Source organism: Wyeomyia smithii, chromosome 1 (genome assembly GCF_029784165.1).
Source record: "Wyeomyia smithii strain HCP4-BCI-WySm-NY-G18 chromosome 1, ASM2978416v1, whole genome shotgun sequence".
Taxonomy (NCBI): domain Eukaryota; kingdom Metazoa; phylum Arthropoda; class Insecta; order Diptera; family Culicidae; genus Wyeomyia; species Wyeomyia smithii.
In genome coordinates, this window is record NC_073694.1 from 175808169 (window position 1) to 175832933 (window position 24765).

The following is a 24765-nucleotide window of genomic DNA, read 5'->3' on the forward strand; positions in this document are numbered from 1 at the left end:
ATTTGTCGACCTGTCAGATTGCTTTGTTTTATTGCTTGTTTTGATTGTTCTTTTTCGAGTCTATCATAGTTGGTCGATTGATCGATAACTAATTTATCTTTTAAATCTAAGTAACACATAGAAGTAAGAGTCTTTCCCGTGATGAAAATCGTCGTTCGTCGTAATGTAGCTAAACTGATACATGATGGCAGAAGTCTCGCGGTTATAAAAATAGTACCTTCAAGGTTTGGGACATTTTAAGCAATTCTTCAACGTTGGATATTGCTCCGAATAGAACAAACGGTCTTTTCACCAATATAACCTGCATGGCAATCGATCGAGACAATCAGCTGTTTGTTACTGGGGGCGAAACAGGCAGATTAGTGCCCACGGGGCCGATAAAAACCCCGATAGCCTGACTTGATTCCCGTTGTCATGATTTCACTCTCAAATACGCAAGATTAATATGTTCAGCAAAGTGTTCAGTTCCTAGTTCACTTTTTCCAGCAACGGCTACAGTGACTTTTGGTTTTTGTGTTCGTTTTTTTGTGTATACTGGTAAAACCATTATGTATAATATCAGATATCTGTGTAATATCTGTATTATACTAAATGTCTGTATAAAATCTGTAGGCTTATGCGTGTCTGTATCGCAACACAGAAAGTCTGTATAATACAGATTTGTCTGTATATCTGGCATCTCTGCGCACGGCGCATGTGAACTGGTAAATATTTACAGTTTTCAGTTCAATGGATGCGACTGGGCGGGCATTATTTAGCCCGCCACTCGTGTAATAAAGAGCGAGAAACTTGTATACAAGATGTGGCTTCTTTCAAAATGATCGGTAATTTATTTTCTTTGATTCTGGCAGTGAGGATAAGTTTAATGTTTTATTTTTTACCGGCAACCGAGCCATATATTGCTAGCTTTCCGAGGGTAGCCCCGTTCCGGCCGGACCCGTTCGTTGTTGTAGAGCCAATAGTAGTTTCCTTTGAAGAAGTAGGTTTTCCCTGCGAAAATGGAACCGTTGTTTATATGCTGAGTAGCGAGATTAAAAGCGAATTACCGTTGGCGCCGGATGTGGCTGCATCCAGATTCGATGGAATTCCAAACCATCGATCAATCGACATCGGGTAACCTTCGTCCATTCTCTGCGCCGTGTCATTGTACCGCCAGAATTGGTCGCCCGCAAAATAGTAGGTTTTTTGATTTTTCGCTGGAAACGTATTGAACTACCGATTAGTTTTATTTTGGTCTGGCTTATTTCCTACATTGAATGATTAGAATTCAAATATATTTTATCATTGAAACATCATTCATTTACACCGTTCTTTCGTTACAATTCCTTTAATTACCGACATTTCAAAAAACATGTAATTTGAAAAATTTCTAGTTGAGCTCACTCCGTTATTCTGCGAACGAATTATATGCATTTATTTAAATACTTTTTTAAAATTTTAAAGTTGCATAGGATTTTTTCTAAATATGTACTCGCAAATATTCTTTAAAGTCATGGAATAAAACATCGTTGATTGCAATGCAAACTTACCCCAAACCATCGCTGCGTCTATCTTTTCCAAGCTACTCGGTAACCCAAAATCGGTGATTGAACGAGCATCAGGATGAAGGAAGTTTTGCCCATCGAAAATCCAATACCTATTTCCTGCTTGTTAAATAAACGATACAGATACAGTTACAAATATCGGAGTCAATTCTCACCCGAAAACAGAACAATACTGTTGTCAAACTCCCGCTCGTACACTGCATCAATTCTGGTGATATATGTTGGGAAGTGTTTGAACACTTGCCAAATTTTAACCGGGTAGCCTTCCTTAATCCGGTACTTCTCCGTCAGGCGCCACAAGTAGGCCCCCTTGAAGATGAACACTTCCCCTCGCAGGACGCCAACCGCATCAAAACTACCGACACACACGTCCGGTATTTCTGTGTACTGCGGCTCAGGTTGCGTAACTACGTTTGTGGTGTGGTCACTACCGTAATACCTGGTTATGTGATCATCCACGGTAGTGTAATCTCCAACGTACGTTATCGGTAGATCATACAGTTTAGTCGTCGGTTCAACGTCGCTAGAAACAGAATCGGTGACGAAGTCCGGCAGCTTCGACGCAGGTTCTCCTGGTACTTGTTCTGTGCGTTCTTCGTATTCCTCACTATCTTCTTCCACTGAGTTGGTCGTGTTTATCGGATAGAAGGGTTCATCAGTGATGTAGGGGTTTTGAACTGCAAACCATACCGGACAATAATCACTTTTAATAGGTCTCCTGCCAATTTGGTCAATTGGGTACGATCATTTGACTTACTGTACAGTTTGTACACTGCTAGAATATCATCGTAGTCCAGTGTCCCCTGGGTGATTCCTTTGTAGTACGGAAACATCAGTGACGAATACACAGGGGAATGGGCTAACCCTAGCGAGTGACCAAGTTCGTGAATCGCAACCGAGTAGAAATCAACACCTTCAGCCAGCTGGGATGAATTTTCTTTCCAGTTTTCGTCTTCGTCGAAGTGGATGTCCCCGCCATAGGCGTTCATTTCGTACGGGTAGAAAGCGTGGGCTAAGATGTTACCTGGACCATCGAACGGGTAGCTGTTGGAGCGGTTATGATTACCACTGAAATACATAATTGGTAACCTTGACATGTCTTACTTGTCTCCGTGGTGCCCACTGCCAAAGCCTACTATGATATCTGCGGAAGGATCATACACCCGAACGAATCGCAGGTTGCTGTATTTGGCCCACTCGTCGAAGGCTTTCTGCATGAACTTGGCAACCGAGTCCTCGCCTACTTTGCTACTCCAGTTGGCAATGCTTCAAACGAAAAAAGGTTAATTATCCGACGTAATCTTTTTAAGGAACCTTTCCATACAACTGACAGAATTATAAATATTTGTCTAAAATAATTCGAAGTAAATCTATCGATAAAAGGTACGAGTTGGCTTCATTTTTTCAGTGTGGACTCATCACCGTGACCATAGACATTTGATCTGTTATTGGTAGTATCGCCAGGGCCGGCGTCACACATTATTCTCGAGTGGGTAGTAAGGAATGCGGGAGGGATGTAGATGTGGCAACGCTGAACTTCGCCTCCGTTCACATTAGTCAGCCTATACACCAGAGTAGTCAGCCTATATCCTCACACGAGTTTATTTGGTTGTTTTCATTCCAATTTTGACAGTGTCGCCACTCTATATTTATTTACAGGCACTCTAGTCAGACTATACACCAGAGAGGCGCCGAGACACTCACCGTGAAGGGAACTGTCAACATCAAAACAGGCGAGCTGTATGATTTTGCATTGCCGTTATCCGTTTTGATGTGACAGTTGCTATGACGGTGAGTGTCTCGGCGCCTTTCTGGTGTATAGTCAGACTAGATTACCTGTAAATAAATATAGAGTGGCGACGCTGTCAAAATTGGAATAAAAACAGCTCGCGATGTATAGCTTAAATAGAAGAAAGGTGGAAGAGAGGTTTTAGATCTGATGTTAGAAACGGCCGCTCGCTTGCCGTCACTCAGGCGTGTGCACGGCAATTTTAATTATATTTCGAGCATTGAAAATGTTGATATATTATCAATTTTGTCCTGTAATCCCGAGTGGATGAGTACCCACAGGGATATTTTTCGAGGGGGTACTACTACCCATACACTATTAAGGTAAATGATATGCTTTTCATTTATATCCGTTCTTATGTGTGAGGTTTTACCCTTCCGTTTCAAACTTATTGCTCTACTATACCGAGCCTCTTTCAATCCTACGAACACAGAAAACAGACGTTCATCTTATTTTCAAAGATGTGTAAAAACATTTACCAGTAAATGGTAATGCTCCTGCTATGTGGCGCTCTCGTCACTTACAAACCAAGTACTGATATCGATAAAATATCGATACGGCAATATTTATGCAGTGCAACTGGGGCACCACAAGACAGATGTCGTGAGCGTATTAACGTTTTCTGATTCAAATTTCTACACACGATTTTCAAATTTCTTTATATGAACATGTATGTCTGTTCTCTGTGCTACCAATATCACCAAATTACAATTCCCTGGAGCTCTATAACCTAACGTTTCTCTTTGGCCTGGTTTATTCTAAAAAGGGTTTATTATGTCAAGAAGAAGGAGTCTTATCGAAACCTCGTTCCCCGTACCAATATCCCCAATAACCATTCCCTGGAGAGAATAGATACTCCTCTGATCAGTTTTATTACCAGAAGGACTTATTTTGTGAAGAGGAAAAAATCTTATCGAAACCTCGTTCTTCTTACCAACTCCGTGTCACAATCACAATTCCCTGAAGAGGCTCTATAGCTTTACCTCTGGTCAGTTTTATTATAAGTAGGAATTGTATTGCTCCCAGATGGTCTCGAAGTACGATGCTGATCTAACAAGCTAGTCGTCGTAGGTTCGAGTCTCGGTTCGGGAGAAACTGTTAGTGTCAGTAGGATAGTAGCGCGAGCCCCGTAATTGTCCTGTACACTAAACAGTTGGCTGCGAAGTCTGTGTATAACAAACATTATCGATATTGTTTTTGGCACATTTTGCACGTTGTAGAATAAGTACAACGATACACCGTGCCCCAGTGCTGAGTCGAGAATTTTTCCAGCACGAAAAGATCCTCGACCTGATCGGGAATCAAACCCGACATCACAACCGTGTGTGAAAGAGTTAGCCGACCGACATCTCCAACTACAGATCCACGAGGACCACAAGATATCAGATATCTGAAGAACACCTTATTAACCCTTATCAACCCGTTTATCTAGGGTATACAAAGACGTTCAAGTACGAGCAATATTTATCGAAAATTTAGTGTAGAATTTCAATTAGAAATACGTTATAAATTACTTGTACACTAGCGCCGCATAATGATTGTCACGAAAAATATATTTCAGGGGTGTGCGACGCTCGTATTGCTGTTAGCGCTAGTTGGTCACGTAGCAAAATAATCAGGCTTGAAAACGGTCGGCATTTTCATTGGATATTATGGTCTGCCATGTCTATATTTGGAATCATGTGTGGGAATATTTCAGACTAATTACATTCTAGACCATCATGGATCTTTTTAGAGTGGAAAAAGTGAGTTTGAGGAACACATTATTCTGTCATGACGTTTTCGGAATTGTAGACATCTGAGGATATCGGTCTTATAGCCCGATATCTTGGTAAATGGTTGGACACGTGTCACCTGAGACCCTACTGCGGTTATTCACCTCTGTCCAGCAACTCCTATCCCAACCTCTACGAGGTGCCGACCGGAATACGAGTAACCTTAGCGGAGATCGGGTAACCAACCCCCGGTGGAAACCTTGGGTGTATGCTGACTTGGAAGGGGGAACGTACGCGGCTGTTTCCCCATATTAAGGCGGCGTACAACAGCGTCTGACCCGGAGCGGGCGGCTGAATCATGAAACGCGGTCTCTCGCTAGCTAAATCTAAGACGGCAGCCCCGTCACGGGACTAGCCATCGCCACCCTAAATAGTAAGGTAGCATGGCAAAAACACTTTACTACGAATAATCAAGAAGAAGAAACGGATCGAAACAATCGGCAACGACCTAGGCGACGAAAAAAGGACACTGATTGGAAACTCGGAACATGGAACTGTAGATCACTGAACATCCCGGGTGGCGACAGGATCCTACTGAATCAGTTGAAACCCCGTGACTTCGGCATCGTAGCGCTGCAGGGACTTTGTCGGAAAGGAGAAACTGTACGGAGAATGTGTGGGCGCAGGGGCCAGTACTACCAGAGCGGCAACACAACGAATGGGCGGGGTACGGGCTTTATTGTGTTGGGTGAGATGCAAAGTCGTGTGATCAAGTGGCAGGCGATCAGCGACAGGATGTGTGTATTGAGAATTAAAGGCCGGTTCTACAATTACTCCATCACAATGTGCACTGCCCGCATGAAGGAAGACCCGATGGCGAAAAGGAAGCCTTCTACGCGCAGCTGGAGGACGTCTACGACGGCCGCTCGCAGCGGGACATCAAGATCGTCATCGGGGATATGAACGCTCAAATCGGAAGGGAAGACTTGTATAAACCGGTGATCGGACACGAAAGTATGCACACCGAAACGAACAACAACGGCCAATGATGTGTCAACTTTGCAGCTTCCCGAGGAATGGTAGTCCGAAGTACATTCTTCCCCCGCAAGGACATCCACAAAGCCACTTGTAAATCACCTGACCAACAAACAACGAACCAAATTGACCATGTGCTCATCAAAAGACGATTTTACATGGACATCTCCAACATACGCACCTGCCGAGGTGCGGACATTGACTCGGACCACTACTTAGTGGCGGTTTGTATGCGCTCAAAACTGTCGACTCTCTACCAGTCACGACAAAACCGATCCCCGCGGCTCAACATCAAGCAGCTACGGGACCCGCAAGCTGCCGAAGTCTACGCACAACAGCTTGAAGCGGCACTACCCACGGCAGAGGAGCTCGGCGCAGCTTCTCTCGAGGATGGGTGGACCATGATCCGCACCGCCATTAGGGAATCCTCGACAACGACACTAGGAACAGAGGCGCCGAGTGGCAGAAACGACTGGTATGATGGGGAATGCCAGGCAGCGGTGACAGAGAAAAACCGGACCTGGGTAAATTACCTGAGGGTAAGGACGAGAGAGAACCTGGTCAAATACAGACGGGCAAGGAACGACATGACCGCTATCCTGAGACGTAAAAAGCGCCAGCAAGAGGATCGTGACCATGAAGAGCTAGAAGAGCTGTTCACTGCTAATGAGACGCGAAAGTTCTACGAAAAGGTTAACCAATCCCGTAAAGGCTATGTGCCGCGAGCCGACTTTTGCAAGGATATGGAAGGTAACCTCATCACGAACGGCAGCGAGGTGGTCGATTCCAACGTCTAACACCTTTAACAAGGAGGTTCGTGGGGCAGTTCCAGGCGGGTTCCATGAGAGCCCGCGCAACCACGGACCAAATTTTTTCAATCCGACAGATTTTGCAAAAATGTCGTGAGTACAACGTGTCCACGCATCACATTTTTATCGACTTCAAGGCAGCCTATGATACAGTTGATCGAGAACAGCTATGGCAGATCATGCACGAAAACGAGGATATCTTCCCGGATAAACTGACGCGGCTGATCAAGGCTACCATGAACCGTGTGATGTGCTACATGCGTGTCTCGGGGATGCTCTCGAGTTTAACATCGCCCTCGAAGGTGTTTTACGAAGAGTGGGCATCGACACGAGTGGTACGATTTTTACGAAACGGGTTCAGCTTAACGGCTTCGCTGATGACTTCGACATCATAGCACGAAACTTTGCAACGGTGGAGGAAACCTACACCAGACTGAAAGCGGAAGCTAAGCGTATCGGACTGCATCGAAAACTAAGTACATGAAGGAAATAGGCTCCAAGGAGAACAATGTCAGCCTTCCACCCCGGATCACCGTAGACGGCGATGAGCTTGAGGTGGTAGACGAGTTCGTGTACTTAGGATCGCTGGTGACCGCTGACAACAACACCAGCAAGGAGATCCGGAGACGCATTCAAGCGGGAAATCGTGCCTACTTTGCACTTCGCAAGACAATGAGATCCAATCGAGTGCGCCGCCGTACAAAGTTGAAGCTGTACAAAACACTAGTTAGACCGGTAGTCCTCAATGGGCTAGAGACGACAACACTGCTCTCAGAGGACCTCAACGCCCTTGGAGTTTTCGAACGGAAGGTGCTGCGAACCATCTACGGTGGAGTACAGACTGAAGACGGAGAATAGCGTAGACGCATGAACCATGAGCTGCACGCGCTGCTAGGAGAGACCCCCATTGCACATCTGATCAAAGTTAATAGATTGCGATGGGCCGGACACGTCGCAAAGATGCCGGACGACAACCCGGTTAAAACGACCCTTTTCAGTAACCCCTCCGGCACCAGAAACAGAGGAGCACAGCGTACACGATGGCTTGATCAGATTGAAAGTGACCTACGAGTCATAAGACGCCTGGGAGCATGGCGCCATACAGCCCAGAACCGATTGGAATGGAGACGACTTCTTGATACAGCACGAGCCACCCCGGCTCTAGCCTGCTAGGTAAGGTAAGTAAGCCCGATATCTTCAGATGCCTCATTTCATTGCCTTAGAGAAAACCAACTTCGTAAACGCAGAAGCGAGAAGGACGGAACTTAAAAAAGTTGTGCAGTTGAATGTGCTTCATATGCATCATCTCTTTAAAGATACCTAAAACTGCTGCTGATGCTTCTGTTCCAGAAGCCAGATTGGAAATGAATGCGAGCCGCATGCCTGTACTGCTTTGATGCATGAAAATGAGACCATCTCTTCCATGGAAATAGTTGGATAGTCGATGAAACGACCAGCCGCGTGGTAGTGATGAAGATGCGAGGAGTAAAGGCGATATCTGTGTATGGGAATCGTGCACGTTGTTAGTTGAATGATATTGATTTTGAAATATTTTTCTAAATAATAACTGGTATAATGTCATGTCGTACTCTTGATGCTGATAACAAATCTTATATAATATAGGAATCGAATAATGCATAAACCAAACCGATTCTAACATCTCTATACATGATTGAAATGTTTAATATAACTCTAAGGGGAGACAACTAGTATAGATATAGATTTGCATCCACTTTGGGAACCACTCGCTGATTGGTTGAAATTGAAAACCCCGAGTGCGTTAAAACTTATCATCTGGCTTGCTGGCAGCAGCCATGTCCAAAACACGCTCTGCACTGAGGGATATATTTAAAACGGCGTGCTTAGCAATTGCCACTCAGTGTTGGTGTAAGACAGACGGCACGAAGGGCAAAACATGAAACACCGAAGCCAGTGGTAGTGTTATACGATCGCCACTGGTGCCTCAAGCTTCGGCAAACACCGGAAACGAGGGCTTCACTTTCGTGAAAGCACCGTAGCCGAATGTTTGGACTCGGTCGTTGCGATATGGCTCTGCTAGGCCTAATGCGAAGCGAAACGTTTCCAAAAATACTCACATTGTTGATATTATTCTTTAGGTGGGACCAGCGTTTTCCGAAGCTAGATCCACCGGCGCCGGTGTTTGCCGAAGCTTAAGGCGATCATATAACACTGACACTGCCTTCGGTGTTACAAGTTTCGCCCTTCGTGCCGTCTGTCTAACACTAACCCTGAGTGGTGGTAGCAAGACTCGTCGGATCGTGTCGCAATGCAAAACCCGCACCAGTGCAGCACGGTTCAGTGTTCATACCATGGCTGGCTGGCAGTGTTGCTGAACAACATGTTTCGTTGTTTTGATTTATGTTTTGTTTTATGATGTCACCTGTTATAATCTAAAATATTTCCCAGTGAACATTCAAATAAAGTACAAAGCGTACAAATACGGGTGTAGAGATCGACTTGGATCATCACTATCAAATACCAAAAGATCTAAAAGTGCGCAAGGAGTTAATACGGTTTTGCGTGAAGCATAAGAACAGCATACAGCTGCTCAATGTCGGAAGTGAATAGTGTAAGCTTATTTCTACTTTTGATTCCGTTCTGGATAAAGTTTGGAACATACCTGTTGAGGCATATTGCTTATGCGGAGAGTACAATTCAGATGGGTCAATGAATGGATTATAATCATTGATGGATGACACATTTGATTTTAAGGATATTAAAGATGCAGATTCTTCGGTAACCTTCAGACGATAGAACTAAGCATTAAAAACATTCAAGTGTTTTCCGAGGGAATGGCATCACTTACGAAAAATACAACAGGGATCATCGAGGTGGGTGAGTAAGAAGAGTAAGAAGTCAGACGACTTCCCTTAGATATAAACAAGAGAAATCTCAAAACGGACCCCTTACGGTAAGACGTAGTCCTACGTCAAAAAATTATAAAACCATAGTTCTGCAACATTTAAGACATTCGGAAATTTTGTGCCGTTTTCGGCAATAAATTAAGCCGTTACAAATTTTATTTTCATTTTATGTCAAAAATCAAAAATCTTGAATATTGCAAGGGAAGAAAAAAAAAGCTCAAACCATTTTGTTCATTTTATTGGTTTTCTGACAGCATAAATGCTTTATTTAGCAACTAACAACTCCAGTGACAGCGGGAAAGTCGTCAAAAGGCAAGCGAAATAAATAATATTAATAATAAAGTGTTAATTTTCAACCTTTATTTGAGTGCAAGTTACAATCGTCATAACTTGCACACAAATTTGATCAAAGATGTTTTTTTTCGTCTCGGTGTTATTTATTTTTTGCCACCCCCTTTGCTAACTTTGATAACCTTAGACATAAAAAGAATTCGAAATTTGTATTAGCCTTACCAAGATTCGGCAGTAAATTCCAAGTCCACGATTGTGTCTTTTATGCAAGCTCGCAAAATATTTTGTTGTGTTATTTCATGAAAGGACAGTCAGCAATAAAACTTTTTTCGATAGACTTATCCTTGCAAGATCTCACGAACATTAGCACCAGTGTAATCTAAGAGAGTGTGCGTAGAATTCATCTTTGTTTTTGCCTTTCTCCTAGAAAGGTATAGCAATCACTTGCAAAACCGAAAGTATAAAAGTGCTCCAAAGGGCCGAATGGCATATATCAATCGACTCAGCTCGACGAGCTGAGCATTTTCTGTATATGTGTGTGTATGTGTGTGTGTGTGTGTGTGTGTGTGTGTGTGTGTGTGTGTGTGTGTGTATGTGCAGATTATTATTCTCACTCACTTTTCTCAGAGAACTGTTTTTCCGACACCGGAAGTCGCCATCTTGGATTTCATAATGGCATTTGGAGACAATTTCTGGATTTTGAACGGCAAACGGCTGTTTTCAGAAACCGGAAGTCGCCATCTTAGAATTTAAAATGCTATCTGTGGTCGATTTTAGCTCCTGTGTATTATTCTAGATCCGGATATTATTATATTGGGTGGATATCGGCCATTTTTTGCTGTTTTCCAGAAACCGGAAGTTGCCATCTTACAATCCAAAATGTTGTCTGAGGTCTATTATGGAACATATCTGTTACCACTAAAAACATTCACCTGTCAATATGGTTCCATCTAGTTGATTAGTTCGCGAGATGTGCAGAAATTTGTACTTCCAGAAGAGGGAGGGGCGTAAACCATTATGGACATATTTGTTACCTATACAACAATCACATACCAAATTTGGTTGTATTTTCTTGATTGGTTCTTGAGCTGTGCGTAATTTGTGTTTCATTTTCATGGGATCCCTCCCTTATAGAAGAGGGAGTCGGGTGTCAAACCATTATGTACATATTTGTTACCACTAAAACATTTACCTGCCAAATTTTGTTCCATTTGGTTGATTAGTTCTCGAGATGTGCACAAACTTGTGTTTTACCAATTATTATGGACATATTAGTTACCCCTTAAAACATCCACATGCCAAATTCGGTTTCATTTGCTTGGTTTGTTCTTGAGTTACGCAGAAATGTGTGTGTGTGTATGTGCAGATTATTATTCTCACTCACTTTTCTCAAAGATGGCTGGACCGATTTTCATGAAGTTAATTTCAAATGAAAGGTCTTGGTGCCCCATAAGACCTATTGAATTTTATTGTAATCGAATTTTTAGTTTAGAGGTTATGTAAACAACAATATCTCAGGAACCACACAACCGATTTGAACAAAATTGGTCTCAAAAGAACGGGCTACCTGAAAAACCCTTAACTTTCGAATTTTATGAAGATTAAACATGTGGTTCAAAAGTTATGAAAAAAAACGTGTTTTGAAGACTGTTTAATCTCACTCATGTTTCTCAGAGATGGCTGTACCGATTTTCATAAAATCAGTGTCAAATGGAAGGTCTAGCTGCCCCATAAGACCCTATTGATTTGTTTTGCAATCGGACTATTACTTTGCCTGTTATGTTTAAAAATGTGAAATCCAGCTATGCAAAGGAACATATTCCGAAGACTACTTGGACTCACTCACTTATCTCAGAGATGGCCGACCTGATTTCCACAAAATTAGTGTCAAATGAATGGTCTAGCTGCCTCAGAAGCCCCTTTTGAATTTTACTGTAATCGAACTGTAACTTCATTTGTAATGTACCGACTTGCGAAAATCACGAAACTTCATTATCTCAGAAACTACACAACCGATTTGATTATTATTATCAGATGAGCGGGCTAGTTAAGGGTTAACTGATGAATTATGATTGAACACGTGGTTTCAAAGTTTGGCTGCCCTACACGTTCCCATTTCATTTGATTATAATCGAACTTAAGCAACCGTTATGTATTAAATTGTTAATAAAACAACGAAAGTCTATTGTCTCAAAGATTACATGACTTATTTGAACATAACTAGTGTCATACGAACGAGTCATCTCTTGAACTTACAAATAACAAACTTCATAACAATTTGATATGTGGCTCAAAAGTTATGGAAAGAAGAGAAATTCAACGACTATTTAAAACTATACCTGCTTTGATCGATATATGTGGCCTCAACATAATTTAAATGTGGTATCGTACTATTTGAACGTTCCAAATTCATTGATTCCTTGAATGTGTTTAAAATCTGCAAATGCACGACGAATCGGTCATAGGATATGATCAAAGTCAAATAACAAACCGTTTGAAATGATTGGTTTTATCGAAATGACAATATCCTTTCTGGTATCAATCTGACACGGGAAATACCCATATTGGGAGGTATTTTTGGTTATTTTCCAGAAACTAAAAGTGGTCGTCTTTATATTCAAAATGGTGTCCAGGGTCAATGTTTGGTTTCTATGCATCATCACGTTTACGGAAATATCCATATTGAGTATTATTCGGTCATTTCCGACTGTTGCCTATAAGTTGCCATTTAGCAATTCAAAATGGTGCCTGAGGTCAATTGTTAGCTCCTTGCATCATTCTGGTTCCAGAGATACTCATATTGGATAGTATTTGTTTATTTTAGGCTGGTTTTCACAAACCGCCAGCTTGGATTTCAAAATTGTATTTAGGATACTGGTTAAAGAAAAACTCATATTGGGTGATATTTGGTCGCTTTGGACTGTTTTTCAGAAGCCGAAAGTCGTCATTTTGGACTTTAAAATTGCCTGTGAAATCAATTTCTGTCATCTGGGCGTAATTCTGGTTCCGAAAACATTCATATTGAATGGTATTTGGTCATTTTCGGCTGTTTGCCAGACACCGGAAGTCATCATCTTAAAATTCAAGATTGTGTCTGTGATCAATTTTTAGCTTCTGTGCATCTTTCTGGTTCCAGAAATACTAATATTTTATGGGAATCGTCCATTTCAGGCTGTTTTCCAGAAACCGGAAGTTGCCATCTTACAATTCAAAATGTTGTCTGAAGTCTATTATGGAACATATCTGTTACTACTAAAAACATTCACCTGTCAATATGGTTCCATCTAGTTGATTAGTTCGCGAGATGTGCAGAAATTTGTACTTCCAGAAGAGGGAGGGGCGTAAACCATTATGGACATATTTGTTACCTATACAACAATCACATACCAAATTTGGTTGTATTTTCTTGATTGGTTCTTGAGCTGTGCGTAATTTGTGTTTCGTTTTCATGGGATCCCTCCCTTATAGAAGAGGGAGTCGGGTGTCAAACCATTATGTACATATTTGTTACCACTAAAAACATTTACCTGCCAAATTTTGTTCCATTTGGTTGATTAGTTCTCGAGATGTGCACAAATTTGTATTTCATCCAACTATTATGGACATATTAGTTACCCCTTAAAACATCCACATGCCAAATTCGGTTTCATTTGCTTGGTTTGTTCTTGAGTTACGCAGAAATTTATGTTTCATTTGTATGGAACCCCTCCCTTCCAGAAGAGGGAGGGGTCTCAAACTATCATAGGAACCTTTATCGGGACCAAAAACCCCTACATACAAATTTTCACGTCGATCGGTTCGGTAGTTTTCGGGCCTATATGGATCAGACAGACAGACAGACAGACAGACTTGACTGCATTTTTATATGTATAGATTACAACATCAATATTTTAGAACCTAAAGAGTGAATATACATTTATTGTATTGAAGCGGTCATGTAAATCTATTTTTACAAATAAAAAATTGAATGAGAAAGGCTGGGTCTGACCGCTAGGTGGATTAATTTAGGTTTTTTTTTTATTTTTTATTGGAGATTCTTACAGCAAACACAAAATTCTTACAGCTGACAAAGAACATTATTTCACTGAAACTAATGCATCGGAAGCAGATTGAGAAATCTATCGTGTCGTATTCTTGAGCGCAGATTAAGAATGAATAAACGCTGTTTAGGCTTAGAGTGTAGTCACAAAATTGTTCCTAATTAACTCAACAGATCTAATATGATACATGCTTAAATTGGACATGATACCTCAAAATGCATGTCAAGGGATCTTTCCGCTTTTCGCATAATATTTTTTTGTTTGCGAAACACTACCTAGGCAGGGTTGTGGTGCTGAATGTTTGTATAGACAACATTTCTTCAAAAGATTTTAACTGTTTAGTAAAGTTTACTAATATCAGATCGCTATCTAAGCTATCGAAGCCCTCAAGTTTAGGTGTGTGGCAGTAATAGTAAATAAATGAGTAAATAGCAAATGACTTTGCCGAAAAGAAAATTGAAATAGTTTGACGACGTATTTCCCGCCAACTTGACTGAGGAGCTGGCCCTTTCAGAATTCTATAAAACTTTGTGGTTGTATTAGGATGGATGGAAGTTCTGTCTCCTTTATATAAAAGTCCCCTTGCAAAATTTCAGCCATTCTAACTGCGAGAACACGTGCATCAAAGCGGTTAAAGTTTCACATTTTTGACCAATGTAAAATATGCTTATAAAATTGTCAGCAGTTTTTATGCCAAATGTTGGGTGAAAAATCGACTTCTGGGAATTAAAAATTTTAAGTTGAGCCAAGGGAACGTATGGGAAAAACTTGAACTTTGAATTTCGTTTCGCAGTAAATCTCAAAAGTTCTCGAAACATGTCTTTATACGAAATTTCATCTCATTCGGGCTTAGGGAAGTGATGCCTCGAAGCGATCAAAGCTTCACTTTTGAAGAAAAACACTAGCATTAGTTTATGTAATGTTCAATATGGTTTTTATTTGATATCTTAGAAATGAATAACCGCCAAGACCTGGTGTTATCTAAAAAAAAAAAATTGTTTTCGAGAAAAATCGATTTTTTAATACCGTAAACTGGGGTGACTTTGATCACTTTTTTTGATTGCATCTTGAATATTTTCAGAACATGCAGGAAAAAATATTGTTTAATATTTTCAAAATAAGTACTGGCATGCATTGAGAGAGATTCAGTCACTACTTCAAAAGTTTAGCAGCAATTTTGCTGTTTTTAAATATGCTCTAGAAATTTTACACCAATCATCATTCCGGGGCGACACTTCATTATTTTTATGAATTTGGAGTAACTTTTTGCTACTTTCACTAGATTAAACAGCCTAAAACGACTTAAACGAGTTTATAAATATGGAAAGCAATTTGGGGGCCATTCACATTCTGCGTGAACAGTTAATGTTGGCGAATGTCCAAGATTCATACAAAATTTTTAGAATATATATGAATGATTATTCATTGAGAGGGAAGGTCTAAAATCATCAGAAACTAGTCCACGTGGAATATGACTTATGCAATTATCCAAATTTGCATGTTACTTCACGTCTTGGATTTTTGCTTAGAAGAAATATGTAATACGCTGTGGAGATTATTGGGACTCAACATTGTCTTCGAGGAAAAACTTGAAAAAATAACAATTAAATGCATTGCTATAATATTTGTTCATCTTAAGAACTAATCAGGGAACCTAATAAAAATACTTTACGTATTGCATCTTGTTGTTTTGAATATGCTTGAACCGATTGTTTGTAAGCAACAAAAATCGCAAAAATACACTTTATTTTCAATTACTATTTTAGCATGAAAAACATTCTTCAAATAGCAGGAAATGCATGAATAGTAGCAATCAGACATATATCCACACAATCAGTGAAGATTACGACAAATTCCAAGCACTACGAGTGCTTTTTTACCACATTTTCAAAAAAGAGGTACAGTGATCAAAGTCACCCCAGTTTACGGTACTTATAAATTTTTGAGATGAGGAATTCCAAATAATTCCCTAAATGTCATTCATTAGTTCATTAGAAGTAAATAATGTGAAAAATGCTAGAAAATTAGAATAGCAACATTGCACAGTGGTACAGAACGTCAATTTAGGCGGAAATGGAGTTTTCGATACATTTTTGTGATTTTAGAGCCATACTTTATATGGCGAAGCTGCTTATTATAATTTGGTTTACATTTAAACTGAGGTGAAAATTAGGGTGGTCCTAGAACCAACGAAATAAACCAACTAAAATTTAAAAAAAAATAAAATTTTATTTTCAGTAAAGTTGTAGATCACTTGATTTTAAGCAGCTTTGTTGAAGACTACTTTCTTGTAGCTCTTAAATTGACTGAATTAGAGCAATTTTGCCTAGGGTGGCGCTTAAAAAACGGGTGGCTGTTTCTCATAGTGTGTGTGTGTGTGTGTGTGTGTGTGTGTGTGTGTGTGTGTGTGTGTATGTGCAACTTTTTTTTCTCACTCACTTTTCTCAAAGATGGCTGGACCGATTTCTATAAAATTAATTGCAACTAAAAGGTCTAGTCCCCGTGGTTCTGTGGTTAGCGATGTCGGTCGGCTAGCTCTTTCACACGGTTGTGATATCGGGTTCGATTCCCGATATGGTCGAGGAACTTTTAGAGCTGGCAATTTTCTCGACTCAGCACTGGGGCACAGTGTATCGTTGTACTTATCCTACAACATGCAAAATGTGCCAAAAACAATATCGATAACGAATTCTCTCAACTAATCTAGTTGATCGAGACCGCATTAGCCCCCCAGGCTAGCGTGCGATATTGTAAAAGGTCTGGTTGTCCAATAGATTGCTATCGAATTTCATTGTAATCGGTTGGTAACTCTGTCCGTTATTTCTAGAGAAACATTTCAAAATTTCCTATCTGCTTTGATCGATTTTTTGATCGATCACTTTCATTCAATCACCATAACTTATTAAACACCTTTTATGTCACGTTATTTGCACGAGTTGATAGTGGAGGGATCACTCTAGCCTTCTGAACGAAAACCACGCTTGGGAAAGTTACTAAAGCTGAACCATAACCAAAATAAAAAGACGCTCCAGAAAAACGATAAAAGCAGATAGGACCTTTTGAAATGTTTATCTAGATTTATAAAAATGTGGAATCACTTTATAAAAGCAAAGCAAATACCAAAGCCTGCTTAAACTTACTCACTTTTCTTAGAAATGGTTGGACCGATTTTCACGAAATCAGTTGCAAAAGAAAGGTCTAGTGGCCTTATTAAACCCTATTGAATTTCATTGTAATGGGATTTTTAGTTAGAGCCCCATATTTTAAAAAGTGAATATCACGAAACTTCATTATCTCAGAAACTTTACAACCAATTCAAACGAAACTGGTGTCAAATGAACGGCTGTCTTGAAACCCCTTAATTTACGATTAAACATGTGGTTCCGGAGGCTTTGAAGCTCACTTATTTTTCTTTGAATTAGCTGAAACATTTTTTCAAAATTAGTGTCGTATTGAAGGACTAGTTACCCCACAAAACCCTATTGAATTTTATTGTAATTGGACTATAATTTTGTCCGTTATGTATGAAAAAAAAATCGGTAAAAATCTGTCCACGTGATATGTGGATGGCCCCTAAGCTGTTTGCCTGAAACAGAAAGTCTGCATCCTCACCATCGAAATACCCGGATTGGGCAGAATTTGGCCATTCTAGGATGTATTCCGGTAATAAGGAGTAGTCATTTGAAATTCGTTATGTAAAGTGGAAAATAAATCCAGAAGAAATTTTCAAAGTGTATTTTCTTCTAAAAATTGAAGTGTAAATTTATTTTAACAAAAAATAAGTTCGAATGAGAAAGGCTGGGTCTCACCGCTAGGTGAATTAATTGGGTTTTTTTTTTTAATAAAATTTGAAATGGATTTTTTATGCCACACCTACTAAACAGAGTATACTCATTAGAGTGGTCATTTTCGTAATATCATGCGATTTCGATGAGCGCCGGGCGGAAAAATTTTCCTTTTTACTCCAAAAATAAACCATGAAAATTTGAAGTAGATCGGAGTTCATTCGATGGACCCACAAAACGCTTTTATTTATAAAAAAAATCACAGGAGGGTTGTATGCAAAGCCACGACCGCAAAGTTGAAGTAGAATACTTTTACAAGACAACCCGGCTGCTTGCATGTCAGTCATTTTGCAATCGGATTTGTTTCGTGCCGCTTGTTATGCACAGTATCAACCAATCGTAATAAACATCACACTGCTGTGCAATTGCAACAGCATCAAACCTCAGTTGCAGTTTATTAATAACCATTCATTATGCTCTTCCAAATACATTTAGTAGCCTTGAAAAAGGCCGATTGCTGCAATTACAATTTTCATTCAATTTTTGCATAAATGCTTCATGGTCAGATATACCCGCTGCAACTGCTACGCTATTCGTAGCCAAGCCACAGTTGTGGCCGCTATACGCTGCCATTGGTATCCGCTGTCCCTGCATCCGCTGGCCCAGCTGCTATCGATGCTGAGATACGCTGCAACTAGTGCGCTATTCATTGCTACGCCACAGTTGTGGCCGCTATCCGCTATCGCTGGTATCCACTGCAATGCTACTGCTGCTGCTAAGGGATGACTGCTGTTGTCGCTGTCTAGAACTATTATGAGCGGATTCGGCTGAAACAGGCTCTTATATAGGCCAAATAGCATATTTTCAATTGCAAGGTATATGATTCTGTCGACCGTGCTTGGGAAGCAATCATATAAAGACCAATCAGAGGTCGAATTTTTCGTTTTGACAAGACTTGACTATTTTCAATAGTACAATAGTTTGAAGTATAAAATTACAATTATCTTCATTTGGGAAGAATCTTAGAAGATTTTCCAATCTATTGCTGCAAGAACGAAGGAAATCCATCGAATACTAACCGATTAATTAGCATTTGAAATTGGACATATTTTTCACTTTTTTTGGTTTTAGATTTTCATTTCACATCCCTATGTAGCCGAACTTTCTGAGAGAAGTATTCTACTTCGAAATAGATTCTCATAAGAACTGTTGTTTTTTATCTCTTTTTGAAGTTATTTTGCGTCAAAATGCGCTTTAATTATAAAATCAGAGATAAATTATAAAATAGAGATATTTACATATTGTGTAACACCTCCCACCCCTAAATAAAGTAATTTTGCATGGGGGCCTCGCGCAATGGAACTTTTCGTTGAATATCCCCTTCTTCTTAGTACGTCACGTAATAAATGAATGACCTCTCATATTCGTTAGAGGTTTCGAAACTGCCATTCAGTGATTATATCCTTAATCGTACTTCATCGCAGCAACCGCGTGAAATGAACCGCCACAATCGGATTGGTGAAGAAAAATTATTAAAATTATCAAGAACTTTTTGTATGGATTTAATGTTATTTTTAGTATTATTATTATTTTCTATGAAACAGTTCAGCACTAGTGATCTGAATGCACTAAGAGCTACTTTTTGGTACACTCTTTAGCGGCGTTGAAATAGGTATGACTGCATAGAGAATCATAGTTTGCTACACAAGGAATGCAAGAAAGTCAACAAATGATTGAATAAGATAAAAGTATTTACGAAATTAGTCAAGTAAAACTGTATATTTCAATTGGACACAAGTCAAGCGGTGATTATTTGTATTTGTGAATACGTTTCTCGAAAAAAAAGCCAACCATAATCACAGTAGGGTCGATTACCTTGGAGCATTTCATTAATCACTGTCAAACTCCACGAAACGCTAATGCACGCCCTTTGAAATAAATAATGTTATAATTTGGACCACCACGTTAAGGTTCTCCTTTCACTTTCGATACTGACAACTTAACAATGTTTTCGTTGCATTGTCTTCAATCGGTTACCTCTGGCCTATAAACTATCTTCACAGCAGCCGCAGCAGCAGCAGCATATTTTATCAATTACGTACGCTTCGTAAATTTGTTATCTCATTGTACACTGATGCCCTCCCCTTTTCCCCATTTCAAACCTAACCAACCCAGCCATTGTGGGATTATTTGCCAGCGGCAAATTCATTATTAACCGCACCTGCTTTTGGGAATTTTGGAGGCTTCGATCAACGCCCCAAAAAATTGAATACCTGTCGGGGTGAAGTACTCTTTATACCGCATTCAATTGCACAGTGAAAGTTTTGTCTCACTTTATGATGCTTTTTTCATGTTCATCGCACGCGTTGTTTTTACGAGTAACACGGCTCTTGGTACCCATCATCCGATGACATCGTTATAGCTAAGTGCTGGGATCTCTTTAGGATTGTCAAAGGGGCCATCCACATTCCACGTGGACAGTTTTGGGGGGGGGGTTGACTAATGTCCACGGTCCATACATTTTTTTAGAATGTATATGAGCAGTTGTCCACGGAGGGGGAGGGGAGGGTCAAAATCGTGAAAAATCTGTCCACGTGGTATGTGGATGGCCCCAAAAGGGTTTTGGTTGCGGATTCTAATTATTTAGCACCAATGTACTCAAAAATTTACTATTGTCTACTGTTTTTAAAATTGTTCTATTTTTTCTATATCTCTTGGAGTCTGTTCAAGAAACCTCAATATTTCTTAAATAATGAAACTAAGAGTTTATCTTAGAAACTGAAATTGATTCACGTATAATTTGCCATAATTTATGATTTCCGCAAACTTTTCTAGATGTAAACTTCAAACAATACTTACAAGTAAGTAATTTTCCTCTTACGCCAACTCTCTGAGCCAATTACAAAGCGCCGTTGTCGCGCCGAGTGATCGTGGTTTTCGGTAAAATCCTTGACTCCACAACGGGGGGAACTCATCAGCTTCACGGAGATTGGGGTTGACGTAACGTTACAACCGCGGTACATACGAAGTGAAATAGTTCGATAGGTCGCTACCACTGCGATGTAAACTAGGCAACAAAAAACTAACTAACCTTAATCGTGTCATGATCCAGTTGTCCCGTTTCCGGTAGCGCCCCGTAACGCTGGATGTTCTTGATTGCCTCTACTACAGCCTCCTCGCTGTACAACGCTTCCGCCTGGTTGGGGCCTTTCTCCAGGTAACCGTATCGACGCATGAAATCAAACTACACGCTTTACGTTAACCAAATTTGTCGCTCTGTGTCTGCTAGACACTATGAAAGAGAAGGTTACGCTATCGCGCAATACAAAATCAGCAAAACCCACCATGTATTTCGTGGGAACCTGGCTGGACGTAACAATTTCCACTCGGTCCCAGGTCGGAGCTCCCCGCGACCTCGAGGGAGCATAACCGACCAACAACAGCAGGACAATGGCGATTCCCGCTAGCAGACTGGTGTCATTGACGAACAGTTTTTTCGCGCCATTTAATTTCACCTTTATCAACATCGCACGACGGACTGCTTTCGCACAACGCAACGATGGCGAATCTCGTTCCCACCAGAATCACAATCAGACTGAAATGAGGTTCCCTCGTTTGAATGCTAATTGCTGGCCCGTTCGGAATCATCATCGAGAGCATTTATAGACGTAAACAGATTCTCTTTCTCCCGACAAAACGGCGAATCTAAAACAATCGTGCAGTTATGTTCATCAACGCTGCCATCATGCCAGTCCCGTCGTGTCAGACGCCTTTGTAAACAATCGGATCAGTCAGTTTGGTTCATACGCTTGTGGTTTAAAACCGAAAATTTTATTTTTTTAACTTTTTTTTCAGCTGCTAACATGTAATAATATGTAATAAGCTACAACTCAATAATTTATATGAAACAGCACAACGACGTTCCTGAATGAACTAGAACAAAATTATTAATCGTTCCATAAAAAGTTCAATGAGTAGGAGGTCACAGTTCTTGTTAACACACCGTTGTTGCTGAGCATTGTTTTGAAGCCTTTTTTGTCAAATCAATTTTTTTTTCGTGTACATCATTTTTAACTTAAACTAGCTGACCCGGCAAACTTCGTCGCACCCATTTTTTGCTTGTGTCAAATTTCGGTCAGCCTTGTCCCTTTACATAGTTTTGGTTGATCCAGGTTTCTGAGGATGGTTCATTGGATAGTTGGTTACTTCCTTGTGATTACTATTAAAATAAATATATTGATTTAACTGTACAATATGTCAATTTTCGAGAATTTCGCTAAGAAAGAGAAAATTTAAATCGTCAACATCTTCGTTTTTCGTGGCCAGATGCTAATCGTTAATCCGATAACTGGAGAATTTAGCTCAATGATCGTTAAACGCTAAACGCTAAATCCATGTCAGCGGAAATTTTGCTAACCGCTAACGCTAACTTATTATAAAGTTGAATGTCATATGGCTATATTTATTGCACATAAAACAAACGAAAATAAGTACTTTTGAGTGCTATCTAAGATAAGCGGTTCAAAATTCACAAAATGGTGTTCATACTTGAGGATTTTTTAAGAGCAAGTAGCAACAACAGTGATTTTGCTCGTATGTGAAATAAATACTTTTAGGAATGTTTTTATAAAAGCTCAATTAGTATCTGAATTAAGTAATTTCACAGAAAAGCTTGGTCATCATTCGAAGCAATTTATGTGCACCATCAGTAGATCATCGTTTTTGTAAATAATTCTTTGTCGATTCTAACAGTACGCTAACCAGCATAAAACTAGCGCAATCACTTAACCGCTAACCGGACATTAGCGTCGCAAATAAGCGATTAACAAATTAGGGGCCATCCACATACACCCCCCCCCCCCCCCCTGTGGAGAACTGCTAATATTAATTCCCTACCACTGTCGGAAACTCATTCGTGATGAGTTTCGCTTAGGTCGATGTTAAACGGCAGAAATATCAATCACACGAGAACCATAACTGGAACTTCTCCATCGGCAATCACTAACAGTTGTTTTAAGGGGTTGAATACCTGTTTAGTTTTCAAAAAATCGAAAAAAATTCATTGCATTATCTTAAAGTATAACTTCTCAAGACCATTTTCACAAATTTTTATAAAGACCTGAGCGATAGAAAGAAAGTTAGAGCGATTTGATGCGCCTCGTCACGGTCGTGTGGTGACGCTTTTCTGCCATTGTATATTAGCTGCAACGAAATAATGGGATGATATAAAGTTAGTGATCGATTTGAGGGGCCCGAACAGATATATTCAGAGATCGCCGTTTTCCATGCCTACTCTGGAAAAAATTTTACTTGATTTGGATGGCGCTCAATGGTTTTCGACGATAGATTTAACTAATGCGTTTTACCACATCGAACTCGCTGAGAACAGCCGTTATCTGACGAACTTTTGTACGGAGTTCGGAGTGTTTCGGTACGTTAGACTGCCTTTTGGATTGTGTAACGCACCGGACATATTTCAGGAAGTCCTACAAAGAAAGATTCTTGGAGGCTGCAAAGGAACATGGAATTTGGATGATATTTTGATCCACGGCAAGACTCAGGAAGAACATGATGAAAACCTGAAGGCAGTCCTCGATCGTTTCCAAGAACATAATGTTAGAATAAATACCAACAAGTGTACTTTCCGTAGTCAATCCGTCAAGTTCCTGGGATTCTTGCTGACGTCAAAGGGTTGGCAAATAGAAGACGAAAAATTGAGCGCTATTCGGGACTTCCGCCAGCGTATTTCGTTGCAGCTAATATATAATGGCAAAAAAGCGTCATGACAGGCCACATAAGCAAACTTGAAACTTTAATCGCGTTTATCTCGGAATGGTGTTTCTTAAAAAATGACTTTGCCGTGTTTACGGTTGCGGTAAAACTACTGAACCGATTTACAAAAAAAAAAAAAAAAAAAAAAAAAATAGAAGGGTTGCGTGCCAAGCCATGACCCCAAGGTTGACGTAGATACACATTTAAAATAACTCACCGAATCTCGGTATTATTTGTGCCGAGGATTGGACAGCCGAGTGCTCGGCAAGTATCTCGGCTGAATCTATTTTGCCGAGAATCTCGAGAAACTAATATCGCCTGACACGAATATTTGAGAATCGTAGTACGCATTCGACTGAGCTCTTGGCAAACCTTGTCGAGAGGCGTCACACTAGTCTTACGACTTTTTGTTTATATAAGCCGGATGTTTCGGCACAGTAAAGAGACGATTTTAAGGCGGAATAATTTCGTTGAAAATTCAGTAGTTTTCTTTCAAAAGATAAATTACATGCTCGGTGAATTTTAGTAGTCAACAGGGCATTAAGAAAAACATTCACTCCAAAACTGCGTCTAATGCTAATCCTTGAACAAATATGAATTTCATCTGCTTCCTGTTTAATCGCACGTAACACGTTTGTACAAATTTTAACAAGGAAAAATGGCGGCCATCTCCTTCATGGGAATGACAGCTGTGTTGCCAAAACTCGACAACGAGCTAAATGCGTCCCGTGAAATCGCCAGTAATGGTTTTTTTTCTGACGCCCACATCAGTAGTGTTTAACGATAAAATCGGTAAAAAATACAGACGAGTCTCATCAAGCGTAGTTTTTTTGCGAAGTTTCGGCAAAACGATCTAACGACCTTCAGCCAACTTGCTTTTTGCTGAAATAGCGGTTGAACCCCAAGCTGCCGAGTGAATTCGGATTATATTTTACCCGAACCCGAGATCAGATCTTAAGTGTGTACATTAGGCGGTTTGTTACATTAAATGCCCTGTTGCACTCGCAAGGGGTCGTTCCTAAACCAAGCTGTGGTCTTTCGTGGTCTTTTGGCCAACCCTACCCCCCCCCCCCCTCTCCTTGCCACTTCAACCACGTGGT

At 40.2% G+C, this 24765-nt stretch overlaps 1 protein-coding gene across 2 annotated transcripts; it reads right to left on the reverse strand.

Moving 5' to 3' along the window:
* Nucleotides 1–827: 827 nt before the first annotated feature.
* On the reverse strand, nucleotides 828–21473 carry LOC129717712 (matrix metalloproteinase-2-like). 2 transcript variants are annotated; one of them, XM_055667810.1, is made up of 9 exons: nucleotides 21238–21473; nucleotides 20985–21137; nucleotides 20753–20871; nucleotides 2649–2810; nucleotides 2302–2588; nucleotides 1700–2221; nucleotides 1530–1643; nucleotides 1047–1196; nucleotides 828–990 (listed from the first exon to the last, which is right to left on the reverse strand). In XM_055667810.1, the coding sequence occupies exons 1-9, from the start codon at nucleotides 21418–21420 to the stop codon at nucleotides 878–880; spliced, it is 1803 nt and encodes a 600-aa protein (XP_055523785.1). In that variant the 5' UTR covers nucleotides 21421–21473; the 3' UTR covers nucleotides 828–877. The 2 variants fall into 2 exon arrangements, with proteins under 2 accessions (XP_055523785.1, XP_055523786.1); XM_055667811.1 differs by having other exon boundaries at nucleotides 20985–21185; nucleotides 21238–21370.
* Between the last annotated feature and the right edge of the window lie 3292 nt (nucleotides 21474–24765).